Source organism: Saccopteryx leptura, chromosome 1 (genome assembly GCF_036850995.1).
Source record: "Saccopteryx leptura isolate mSacLep1 chromosome 1, mSacLep1_pri_phased_curated, whole genome shotgun sequence".
In the NCBI taxonomy this organism is placed as follows: Eukaryota; Metazoa; Chordata; class Mammalia; order Chiroptera; family Emballonuridae; genus Saccopteryx; species Saccopteryx leptura.
The window spans coordinates 60,421,153-60,434,300 of NC_089503.1; the positions used below are offsets into that span (position 1 = coordinate 60,421,153).

The 13,148-nt window shown below is 46.3% G+C and overlaps 1 protein-coding gene across 4 annotated transcripts in view; it reads right to left on the minus strand.

Moving 5' to 3' along the window:
* ARRB1 (arrestin beta 1) overlaps positions 1–13,148 on the minus strand; it is a 77,244-nt gene that overhangs the window by 25,039 nt on the left and 39,057 nt on the right. For 2 of the 4 annotated variants that reach the window (XM_066368705.1, XM_066368714.1), the window contains exon 2: positions 762–792. In XM_066368705.1, the coding sequence (XP_066224802.1) occupies positions 762–792 (31 nt within the window). Of the gene's footprint in view, positions 1–761; positions 793–3,581; positions 3,803–13,148 lie in introns of those variants that run through there. The other 2 variants (XM_066368689.1, XM_066368697.1) reach the window with 2 other exon arrangements.

Genomic DNA, 13,148 nt, shown 5'->3' on the forward strand with positions numbered 1-13,148 from the left:
CTCTGGGCACTCAGATGCAACTGCTGCGATCTCCCCCACCCTCCCTGTGATTTATGCGCATGCCCAGACTGCCCTATTGACCCTGCCTTGCCTAGAAATACATAACTCCTAGGGGCAGTCCTCGCTGACCACCAGCCTGGGTCCTGCAGTCCCTGGGCAGCCCTTTATCTCACACCTGCCACTTTAAAAAGAAATAATCACTTTCCATGTCCGCTTACCCCATCTGGCTAGGAGTGGCATGGGCCGTGCCTTATTTATCTGTGTATATCCTGCCCCAGTCTCCACCCACTTGCTGGGACCTGACATGAATGGTGTCAGTAACATCTCTTTGCTGAACTGAGAGGAGAGCAGGATGGAGCCTGGGGCCCGTGGGGAGAAAGGAAGCAGGACAGGCCCTGGGAGCTGCCCAGTAACGGTGACACCAGGTTCTGCTGAGAGGCTCCAGGGGCCCCTCACACCAGGAGAAGCAGTGCCCCTGAGGCCCTTGGCACTTACTCTAATTACTGCACTCACACGGAAGTCTCTCTATGATAGACTGCATCTCCCCACACCTCAGCAGGGGCTCCCTGAAATCCAGGGGAATTGTACCACCCCAACCCCAGATAGAAAGTTTCCTGAGGATGCCCCTCCCTTTGTGGCTGTGGGCTCCTAACAGCCTCAGATTGGGGTGTGCGGGGTCCTGCATGGTCAGTAGACATGCCCAAGAGAGGACAAGAGTTTAGGGTCAGGGAGGAGCTGGGGTGCACCTGCTGTAGACTCACCTTTCCATTTGGGCTCGCCTTCTTGAACACCCTGTGGAGAGAAAGAGAGGGAAGGTCAGGGTTAGCATATCCCATGCAGCCGAAGGCTCCTGCAGGCCATCCCTTACCAGGACTGAGGACAAGAGGTTGGGAGTGATTTCAGGTCCCTGAGCCTTGAGAGCTGGAAAAATGCCCAACATAGTTAGATCTCACCACCTCCACCACTACCCCATGCAAACCTCCATCATTGCCATCATAGCTCTCCTGGGCTCTGGCCAATGCCCCTCAGTCTATTCCTCAACCAGCAGGTGGAGGATGTCTTTCGAGATGTAAGTCAGACCATGCCGCTCACTTGCTCAAAATCCACCCAGTTCACACAGAGGACAAGCCTCGTCTGTGTGTCTGTCCTGCCTCTTTTACCTCACAGCATGCCTCCCACTTTTCTCCCTCAACCCTCCAGCTACATGACCTCCTCACTGTTCTTCCAACACACCCGGTGGTTCCTGCCCCAGGGCCTTTGCTCTAGCAGTCCCTCCCCTGGGACCTCTTCCCTCAGACCTGTTTGCCCAGCGTTATTTGATGAGTCTTCAACCTGTGCCCCGCCCCACACCCTCTCTCCTTCTCTCACTCTACTTTTCTTTTTTCCAAAGCACTCACCATGTTCTAACCTACTACTACATCACTTCTGGCCACAGGCAGCCCTGCCTACTCTGCTACAGGTCAGATCCACAGGGCTGGCCTCTTTGTCTCTCTTCACTGATAATCCCAAGTGCCTAGGTGTTCAATAAGTGTGTTAATAAATGGCAGGCAGCAAAGACTCAATAAATACTTGGTGAATGGGTGAAGGAATAAGCTAGTGAAGGCGTCAGCTGAGAAACGAAGGCCCAGGCAGGAAAGGGAGGGGATGTACCAGTGGCCACACAGCACAGCAGCAGATGTAGAGGCAGGCAGAGGCCTGGTCCACAACTCCCGCCCAGAGCTCGCTCTGCCTTCTAGGGCACACTGAGGTTAGCAGCAGCTCCCCTGCCCTCTCCCCCAGACTGAGTCTGGGAGCCTGAGACCCCTTCACCTACCCTCCCCCCATCGTCAAGCCCTAGAAATGCTGAGAAATGCTGGGAAGGAAAGAAGAAAGGTGAAGGATAGAGACAGAGACCCAGGGAATAAGAGGTCTTAGAGGAGAGAGAAGACAGGAGAAGGACATGGCCTGGAGGAATGGAAATAAAAGATGGAATTAGAGGTGAAAAAGCAAACATTAAAAAAAAGAAAAGAGGGAGAGAGGAACAGTCACAAGCAGAGAGAGATAGAGCAAACACGAGGCAATGGAGCAGGCCCATGTGCATCTGGGAGGAATCCCATGGCCCAGATCTCTCCTCAGGAGCAGGAGGTCCAGCGGGCATCCAGGGCAAGGCAGGGGGAGGTCAACGAGGTCACAGCAACAGTCGCTCTTCCAAGGAGAGTGGGAAGTGGCTCGGTGTTGCCTCCACAGCGCCCCCACACACACCTACCCCTTGTTCTGGGGCCCAAGGGAACACTGATGGGTCTGAGCTTGGCTTGCAGAGAAGGGCCTGGCACATTCTTCCCCCACCTCCCCTAGGAGTTCTGAGCTTTTCTCCTCCTCATAAATATTTATCAGTGTTTGGAGTGTGAAGATGCCACAGTCAGCCGGAGTGTAATAACTGCTAAAGTGAGAAAAAATATGGATCACGTGGTTTGAACAAGCAGCTCTCAAGTTGGGCTGGATCTGCAGAGGAAACCAGAGATCCCTAAGAGGGACAAGTGGCATCCTGGCCAAAGAGGTGACGGGGCCAGGCTGAGAAGAGGGATAATCAAAAAGGGAGGAAGGGAGCTAGGAAGGAACTAGCATTTGTTAAGTGCCTAGTTAATTATTTCTCTTAACAGCACTATGAAATAGGCATCATAACCCCTATTTTATAGAAAATGAACTAGGGTTTCAGAGAGATGTAGTAATTTGCCCAAGAACACACAGCAAGCAAGGGGCTATGTCAGGATCCAGAACCAGTTATACCTGTCGGCCTCCAGAAACTGGATCCCTTATACCCAGCCCTGCTGCTGCTTTCCCAAAGTGGGTGTTTTTACAAGTGAGAACAGAAAAGAGGGTAAATGAGGGCAAGGGAGGGGCGGGGGAGAGGAAGAAATGAAAGGGCCAGTAAGAAGTGAGAAGGAGAGTGAGGGTGACAGGAGGCAGGAAGCAAGGCCAGTGGTGGAGAATGTTCTGTCACTAACTCAATCAGCCCCTAGGGCCACCTCCTCAGGAAGTCTGGACGCTGATGGCTTCCTCAAACAACAACAGCAGCTGCCCATGACCTGAGAGCATGTTTTGCCCTAGTCGTGTTTCAAAATATTTTTCCCAAAACACTGCTGATTCTTCAACAATCCCATTTCGGAGAAGAGGAAACTGAGGGTCAGACAGGCAAATTGTGGCTACCGTTCCACTCTGTCGCACAGCCAAGCCTTCCCTGAAACAACTCCACCAGCTTCCTGACCCCAATGCTGTCAGCAAAAAAGCCCGTGTGGGGGTGCCTCCAGGTCACCGGGACCCTGCACATGCGCAGCCCCACATAGCTGGCTTCTGCCTGTTTGCTTTGAAGAGGAAGCACAAAGGCACAAGACTGTGGTCAAAGCCAAACTTCCAGACTGTGACATGGCTGGGTCTGGTATACCCCCGAGTCCCGCCTATGACCCACAAGCCTGATCCTCAGTCAAAGACAGGCCCCAGTGGTGTTCTAGCTGATTAAGGCTCACTGGAGACAAGGAACAGAAACACACTGAGGGGAGCTCAAGAAAAGGAGGAGAGGTGTGATAAGAAGACAAAAATCTCACAGGAAGAATGTGCAGGCAGGATGCTCTGGATTGGGAGCCAGGAACGGGGAAGCCATCGCCTCTCAGACGGTTGTGCTCTCACTGCACCTCTCCCTCTGGGGCTGCGTGTTCCCCAGGCTGCACTGCTCTCCGTGCGGCTGCTCTGGACCAATACTCTCTGCTTACTCAGAACTTTTCTGCTCCTTCATCATTTTGGCTTGCATCTGGCTCTCACTGTGATTCTCTGTCTACTCTGCCTCTCTGTTCAGCTTCCCACTGTTAACTGCTGAATGGTCCAATTCCAAATTCCCAGGCGAGGGAATTCATTGGTCAGGTGTTCCGTGCCTGGGCCAATCAGTTCTGCCTAGGGTGTGTCATGAGGTCCATGAGACATGGGCAGTAGAGAGTCTAGAAAGCACTGTTTTTCTAACCAGGGGCCACAACCCATTCAGTTAATGATTAAATCAACTTAAAGAACTGCCACCAACACTGTGTTGTAGTTTTAACGGATCAGATAATAAAGCATGAGGTGCAGATAGCAAGGGTATAGTAGATATTGCTCTTTTCACCAATACTCTATTCCCCTCTAAGGCTAGGCAAATTTCTCTAGTCCTATGAAGTTAGGCACGCCCATGTGGCTTGCTCCAGCCAACAACACATGAGTAGAAAAGCCACATGTAATTTCTAGGCAGAGCACTTAATGACTGGTGCGTGCCCATTGTATTTTTCCCTGCAGCCTATAACAAATGACTACAAATTTAATGGCTTAAAACAATATAATCTTACAGTTTTGTGATTCAGAGTTCAAAATGTACCTCGCTGGGTCAAAATCAAGATGTTGGCAGGGCTGTGTTCCTCTCCAGAGGATCTAGGGGCAAATCTGTTTCCTCGGCCTTTCCAGCCTCTAGGCCACCCACATCCCTTGTTTCATGGCCTCTTCCTCCATCTTCCAAGCCAGCAACCTCAGCTTGGGTTCTTATCACACCACATCACTCTGACCTCTTCTGCTTCCCTCTTCTACTGTTAAAGACCCTTATGAAAACATTCGGTACCCTTTTTTAAGGTCAACTGATTAGCAACTTTAACTCCATCAGCAACTGTAATTCCCCTTGGCCATGTAATCTGATATATTCAAAGGTTCCAAGGATTAAGTTTAGACACCTTTGGGGGCTATTCTTCCACAAACCACACCCTCAGGAAGCAGCAATGATGTGGATGGGGAAGCCCCCAGCAAGTTAAGGCCAGGGCACTCCTGCTGCACAATAGACTTATAGCATGAGAGAAAAAGAACAACTCTAGCAGCACGGAGATGGGAGGGTTGGTTGTTATCGCAGCAGAACAGCTTTGCCTGGCTGATGTGAAAAGTAAGTATGATTTGGTGAAACTTTCATTTTAGGGGAATTGAGTTACCATGTTAAATGAATTTTCTGCTGCAATTTTTTTAATGTTTTTTTTCTTGTTTATATTATTTTTTAATAGCCTTTCACATTTTTTTCAGTTATAGGTCACTTCCTTCACTGTTTATTTTCTTTTCTTAAATTGAATTTATTGGGGTGACATTGATTAATAAAGTTACATAGGTTTTGGGTGTTCAAATTTTTTTTAATAGAATCTTTTTTCCATTGACTTGAGGGGGAAGGGCATCAACTCCTTGTTCCATTTAGTTATTCTATTTAGTTGTATACTCATCGGTTGCTTCTCATATATGCCCTGACCGAGGATCGAACCTGCCACCTCAGAGCGCCAGGACGACACTTTATTCAGTAAGCCACCCAGCCAGGACTCAGGTGTACAAATTTTTTAATGTGTAAAATCCATTGTTCTAGACTAACATGCCTAAAACAAACATATTCTAGCAGTGTGTGCAAACCTATTGGATCCTGTTTCCTGATTCAATTCCATCAGGGTGGTGTTGCCAGGCAGGCCAGCGGGTCAACTCTCCATTAATAAATCAGGATTCAAAATAATATATTTGGCAGGAGTTCTATTTGTATTCAATAAATACTAAAAGAAAAAAATGATAAGATGGGCTGACCTGTGGTGGTGCAGTGGAGAGAGCATCAACCTGGAACGCTGAGTTCTCCAGTTTGAAACCCTGGGCTTTCCCGGTCAAGGTACATATGACAAGCAATCAGTGAACAATTAAAGTGAAGCAACTATGAGTTCTTACTTCTCTCCCCCCTCCTTCTCTCTGTAAAAATCAATAAAAATTTTAAAAATCTTTAAAAAAAAATGATAAGATGGCAATTCTCCTCAAATTGATCTACAGAGTTAATGCAATCTCTATCAAAATCCCTACTGGTTTTTTCTGCAGAAATTGACAGGCTGATCCTAAAATTCATATGGAAATAAAAAGACCCAGACTAGCCAAAATAATCTTGAAAAAAAAAAAGTTGGAGGGTTCACATTCCGGAATTCACAACTTACTACAAGGCTATAGTAATCAAAACTGTGTGATACTGACATAAAGATAAATGTATAGATCAAATGGAAAAGAATTGCAAGTCCAGCCTGACCAAGCGGTGGTGCAGTGGATAGTGTGTTGGGCTGGGATGCAGAGGACCCAGATTCGAAACCCTAAAGTCACCGGCAGGCTCATCCAGTTTGAGCACAGGCTCGCCAGCTTGAGCGTGGGGTCACTGGTTTGAGCATAGGATCATAAACATGACCCCATGGTTGCTGGCTTGAGCCCAAAGGTCGCTGGCTTGAAGCCCAAGGTTTCTGGTTGAGCCCAGGGTTCACTGGCTTGAGCAAGGGGGTCAGTCGCTTTGCTGTGGCCCCCCAGTCAAGGTACATATGAGAAAACAATCAATAAACAACTAAAGTATTACACCAGATTGATGCTTCTCATCTCTTTCCCTCCCTGCCTGCCTGTCCCTCTCTCTCTCTCTCTGTCTCTGTCACAGAAATAATAATAAGAAGAAAAGAAATAAAAGAATTATGATTCCAAATATATGTATATTATATATATATGCGCAATTGATTTTTGACAAGGGAGCTAAGACAAGTCAATGGGAAAAAAATAGTCATTTCAATAAATGATACTGAGACAACTGAATATCCATAGCCAAAAGAATAAAGTTTGACCCCTTACTTCACACCATGTATAAAAATTAACTCAAAATGGATCAAAGACCTAATGTAAGAGTTACAACTATAGAATTCTTAGAAGAAAGCATGACCTTTAAAAATATATTTTATTTATTGTTTATATTTTAGACAGAAAGAGGAAGGAAGAGAAAGAGAAGGAAAGAGGGAGGATGAGAGAAAGCAAGAGAGACATTAATTTTTTGTTCCACTTCTTTATCCATTCATTAGTTGATTCTTGTATGTGCCCTCACCGGGGTTCAAACTTGCAACCTTGGCATATGGGGACAATGCTCTAACCAACTGAGCTACCCAGCCAGGGCAACATGACCTTGAATTAGGCAATGGTTTCTTAGATATGACATCAAAAGCACAGGCAACTAAAGAAAAAAATAGATAAAACTGACTTTATTAAAATTAAAAACATTTGAGCTCCAAAGGTCACTGTCAGGAAAGTGAAAGATAACCTACAGAATGGAGAAAATGTTTTCAAATTATGTATCTGATAAAAGTCTAGTATCCAAGATATACAAAGACCTTACTTTGCTTCTATAATAAGCAGGCAAATAACCCAATTAGAAATGGATAATAGATTTGAATAGACAGTTCTCTGAAGAAGATATACAAGAGGTCAATAAGCACGTGAAATGATGTTCAAAATCATTAGTCACCGTGGAAATGCAAATCAAGCCCAGAGTGAGAGACTGCATACCCACTAGAATAGCTATAATTAAAAAAAGGATAATAATAAGTGTTGTCAAGGATGTAGAGAAACTGGAACCCTCATATTGCTGGTGGTAATGTAATGCAGTGAAGTCACTTTGGAAAACAGTTTGGTAGTTACTCTAAAAGTTAAACATAGAATTACCGTATGACTTAGCAATTCCATTCCTAGGTATATACCCAAGAGAACTGAAAACAGAGATGTTCACACAAATGAATGTACATAAATATTCATAGCAATGTTATCCATAATAATCATAAAAGATAAAAAAACAAATATCAACCAGTAAATGTATTTTTTAATGCAATATATACATACAACAGTATTATTCAGCCACAAAAAGAGACCAAGTTCTTACTGATCCATACTACAACAGGGATGAATCTAGAACACATTATGCTAAGTGAAAGAAGCCAGTCACAAGAGACATACATTGTTGGATTCCACTTATACGAAATGTCCAGAATAGGAAAGTACATAGAGACAAAAAGTAGATTAGTGGTTGCCAGGGGCTGTTGTTGCAAGGGGGGGAATGAGAAGGATTACTAATGGACAGGAGTTTCTGTTTGGGGTGATGAAAATGTTCTGGAATTAGATAGTGGTGATAGTTATACAACTTTGTGAACAAACTAAAACTGTGACTATTACAGTATTTTTTGCACTAAAACTGTGACTATTATAGCATATAAATTACATCTTAATTTTAAAAATAAAAGTAAATACAACCCCCCCCCAAATGAAAGGACATGTGCTTAAAAATTAATAAGGGTTGAAAGAGACTCCCTCCATCCACCCACTTCTTTCTATCTCATATTTTTCCATCTTGTACAATAAGCATAAATAACTTTCATAAAGTTGCCAGGGCTTCCTTAACAAGGTATGTCTCAAGTCTTGGGAAAAGGCGAGTCTGGAAAAAATATAGTACGTCAAGTAGAGAAATATGGACCCTGTGACTCTGACCCTTTGCAGTTAGAATCCTCGGTTCCATAATTTTACAATCCAGAGTCCACATGTCAGCAGTTCCTCAGATCCCTCTGCCAGCCTGCAGTGCAGTGGCGGCGATTAGAACTGCTGTGATTTGTCCTCTGCACAGCTACCTCCTTTTCCAGGCAGCCTTCCCTGACTCTCCCATGACTGGGTTAGATGCCTCCCAACACCCACACCCAGTGTGTCCCCAGTTATAGCATTTTCCACACTTTGTAATGGTCTGTTTACTCAACATCTGCTTCACTTATATCACTTCAGTGAGAACAGGGATTTTTTGTGTTATTGACACTAGATCCCTGGGGGCACAGCATGGTATCTGGGGCACGGCAGGCACTCAATATATAAATTACAGGCTGAATGTTGTTGAGTGAATGTTCTTAGAGGGAATTAGTCAAAAGTGAGTATGGATGAAGTTTAAATAGATGGTGGTTGGCAATGATCCTTTTCTTTAGGTTAGTGGACTCCAGGGAGCTCTTCTTCTGCCTATAGTTCTCTTTGGCTGTCAGGATCAATGGGCATCGGGCTTGGGAAATGCTTCATAGGGGTAGGGTCCCAGGCACATCAGGCTGAGTCAGGAATATAACTGATATACCAAAGCAGGCAACTGCTCAGCTTTGACTGAAGGCTCTCCCACTTATTATTACTCACACACATTCTCACAGCCCCTACCACTGCCAGGCTCTGGGGACAGTGAAATAACTCACAGTCCCTGCTGATAAAAGATCACAGTATAGCCAAGTAAGAGACACCCACCAAGCATGATATCTTATGTGCATAACAACATCCTATGAGCGAGGTGCACAGCACACATGTTACAATATTACATTATTCCATCTAAATATTCCCATTTTCTCAGAGAAGAAACCTGAGACTCAGAGATCCCTAAAAACTTATCCAAAGTCATAACGCCAGTATCAAGAGAGAAACTTCATGAATGGGCCATCTATGGGGAATCATTTAGACAAAACACATCTTAACATCAGAAAACTCATCCTGGGGAGAGTATCCATGAACACGGATTGACTACCAGCAAACGTGAGGGAGCACTGGTAACAGTCCATTCCTTTGTGAGCACCGGAAAATTCATGTTGGAGAAAACTGCTATATATTTCAATGGTGAATGTGGGAAGACCTTTATTTTTTTATTTTTTTACAGAGACAGAGAGAGAGTCAGAGAGAGAGGGATAGATAGGAACAGGAATGGAGAGAGATGAGAAGTATCAATCATCAGTTTTTCGTTGCGACACCTTAGTTGTTCATTGATTGCTTTCTCATATGTGCCTTGACCATGGGCCTTCAGCAGGCTGAGTAACCCCTTGCTCATGCCAGCAACCTTGGGTCCAAGCTGGTGAGCTTTTGCTCAAACCAGATGAGCCCGCACTCAAACTGGCAAGCTCGGGGTCTTGAACCTGGGTCCTCTGCATCCCAGTCTGATGCTCTATGCGCCACTGCCTGGTCAGGCAGGGAAGACCTTTAAATATTATTCAATCTTCAGTCAACATCAGAAAACTCATCCAGGAGAGAAACCAGGTACTAGTTTCTGCTTTAAGTGCATTGTAAATATTAATTCATTTGTTCCTCTAACAACCTTATAAGGAGGTACTACTATCATCCCCATTTCACAGATGAAAAAACTGAGGCGGAGAGAAGCTAAGTAATTTGCCCAAGCTCACAGAGCTAGTGAGATGTAGAGCTAGCTATTAGAGCTCACGCAGTCTGGCTCTGCAGATCGCACCTTTAACCATTCACAATATCATTACCTTTTGGGTGGGAATGTGTGGTTCTGTCCAGGACATCAAGAAAGTCTTCAAGGGAGGATGTGGGAAAGAGAGAAGTAACAGCACTGCAGGCGGAGGCCTGACAAGAATGACTGAGTCCCCTGGGTGCTTGGTATACACTGGCAGGCTGATGTGGCAGCAAGGGCATGCCTGAGCAAAGCACCAGGGAGGAGGATGGGCCAGAGAAAGACCCGCCGACTGCCAGGCAGTCCTGGAGCACCTCCACGCACCGGGCCCTTGGCTGGGTGTGAAGAGTCTGGAATGCCAAGCTAAGGAACTTGGACCATATATATAGAAGGCAATGAGTAGGCATGGGCATCTGGGGGAAGGAAGAATGATTGGCTAGGACTGTATTTTGGACACACAGACACTCCAGACCCCATAACCCTCCCCAACTGCTGCCTCTGATAGCAACCATGACCTAGCTGGGTAGTGTGGGGGCCATGCAAGGGGGCATTAACTCTCAGGTATAGCCGCCCCACATTCTGACCCACTTTGTGGGTGTAAGAACAGCCGTCAGGGAGCAGAAAGGCGTGAGGAGCAAAGAGGTTTCTAGGGCCCTTATCACACTCTCCTTGGTAGCAGAGTTATTTGTGTAGCAGCTTGTCTCTGCCAGCATTGAACAGCCCTCCCTGTGTCAGAACACAGCCTGCCTGTTTACCCACCATTAGTGCACCTGCTTTTCAGGACAGCCCAGGTGGGGGAAGGAAGCAGGAAGACAGGAAATGTCATCCCCATTTCTCAGATTTTGTACAGCCTGTTTCATTTCCCAGATGGAGAAATCAAAACCCAAGGGAGGGAAGTCTTACACAGGGACCAGGAAACAGGCTCAGAAACTTGCTGGTGTGCTCAGAGCCACAGAAAAGGAGAGCCCTGGGATTCTGGCGCTCCTGTCTCATCCTGGCTCAAAATCCCTTGTGGCTCCCTTGGGCCTCTGCAGGCTCACAGGACACATGCTCCAGTCTGACAGGTTGGAGAGGCCGGGGTGGGGAGGGGTGGGGAGTCCTATGCAGACAGCAATTCCTCTGGCCTCCTGCTGTATTCACGGGCTCACTTTTCTGGCCATGATCCAGATTTGTGGAGATTTTCAGGGGCTGCAGGGTGAAAAAGGAGGGGAGCCACCACGTGGTCATGACAAAGGGGAGAGTTTCTTAAAGGAGAATAACCTGTTTTCTGGTAAGCCAAGAAAATGAAGATATAAAAGTCAAAGACTAATGATTATTTCAACAAGTGGGCTGACACCCAGATCCCAAAGAAGCCAGGGAGGGCACCTGAACGCTCTCCAACCTTCCATAGGGTCAAGAGGCAGGAAGGGAGGCTGCTGGCAGAGGAAGCAGCGTGGGCACTGAAGCAAGCAGACCTTGTCCAAGTCCTGTGTGACCCCGGGCGAGTGTAGCACCCTCTCTGAGGCAAACTTTCCCTGATCTGGAAAATGGAAGTGGTATCAACCCCATAGGTTGAAGGTATATATTATATAAAGACCTAGTACAAACAAACAAACAAACAAAAAACACCTTGGTGCCTAGTAGGAAATTAATAAAGGGAAACTAACATCAGTTGTACTATAATTATTGCTGTTGTTTTCATCATTGCCCCAGCCAATAGTCTGTCCTCTCCTCCAGTGCCGAGGGGAGAGTTCTTACCAAATGCCTCTCAGGTGAGAAAGCCTTGAGGGTTGGGGGAGGTGGTGATATTGCCCCTGCTGGAAACTGGGACATTTTTCTAATTATCTGTCTCCCTCCTACTCCCAGATGAAGAACAACAGTTTAGGACTAATCTAAACTCCAGTTTAGTCCCTCACATTCCAGAAATCTCCAGAGACAAACCCTGCTATTCTGTCTTTCTGTCCCAGCCTTTCCATCAGTTTTCCCTCCTGCAGTCCCTTCCACCCTTCCTTCCCAATATCACCTCATCCAAGCAGTCTTCCCTGCCTGCTGCAGCTTAAAGTGCCCTTGCACGGACTCCTCTCATCTAGGCGGTAGGGAGTTTGCTTGCTCCTTCCCTACCTTCTTCCCTTCTTTCCTCTTTTCATCCGTCTTTCCTACTTCTCTCCTTTCTTTTCTTCCTTTTACTTTTTCCAATCTCTGGCCCCGGCAGTTCTTACCTGCAGCCCTGTGCCCCATCTCCAGGGCACCGATACTCTGAAGCAGGGAGACAGATGCTCCACAAATAAACCGTCCCTCAAACACAGAGTGGGAGAGTGGCGTGAGATGATGCATAAGGTGCCCAGTCGGCTCCAGGCACACCTGCACTGCTCCCTCCCTCTCCTCACCCTGCCCTGCATCCCTCACAGGACCTGCACACCCACCTCTCAGTGGACAACCTTGGAACTGAAACCCTGACAAACTCCGAGACTGGGAACCCTCTTCCTTCAGTCATTCATTCTCCTTGGTACATAGTTGGTGCTTAATAAATATGTATATATATTTTGAATAAATGAATAAATGAGAGCCAAATTCTTAAGCTCAAAATTCAGAAAAACAGGACCTAGGACCATGTGGCAAATCAGAGGCTTGCCACCAGGATGAGACACGGTGGACAGCTGGACTTGTATGACCTAAGCAGGAGCTCGTTAGATACCGGGTGGCCCCTGCCACACACAATCCATAATTTCCCCAGTGGAGAGATTTTGTTGAAAGTTTTATTTGTTTTGTTTGCCAAATTAAATATACAATTTTTAGGAATACAGAATTACACACTATATTACAGGGGTAGTCAACCTTTTTATTCCTACCGCCCACTTTTGTATCTCTGTTAGTAGTAAAATTCTCTAACCGCCCACCGGTTCCACAGTAATGGTGATTTATAAAGTAGGGAAGTAACTTTACTTTATAAAATTTATAAAGCAGAGGCCCTGGCCGGTTGGCTCAGCGGTAGAGCGTCGGCCTGGCATGTGGGGGACCCAGGTTCGATTCCCAGCCAGGGCACATAGGAGAGGCGCCCATTTGCTTCTCCACCCCCCCCCCTCCTTCCTCTCTGTCTCTCTCTTTCCCTCCCGCAGCCAAGGTTCCA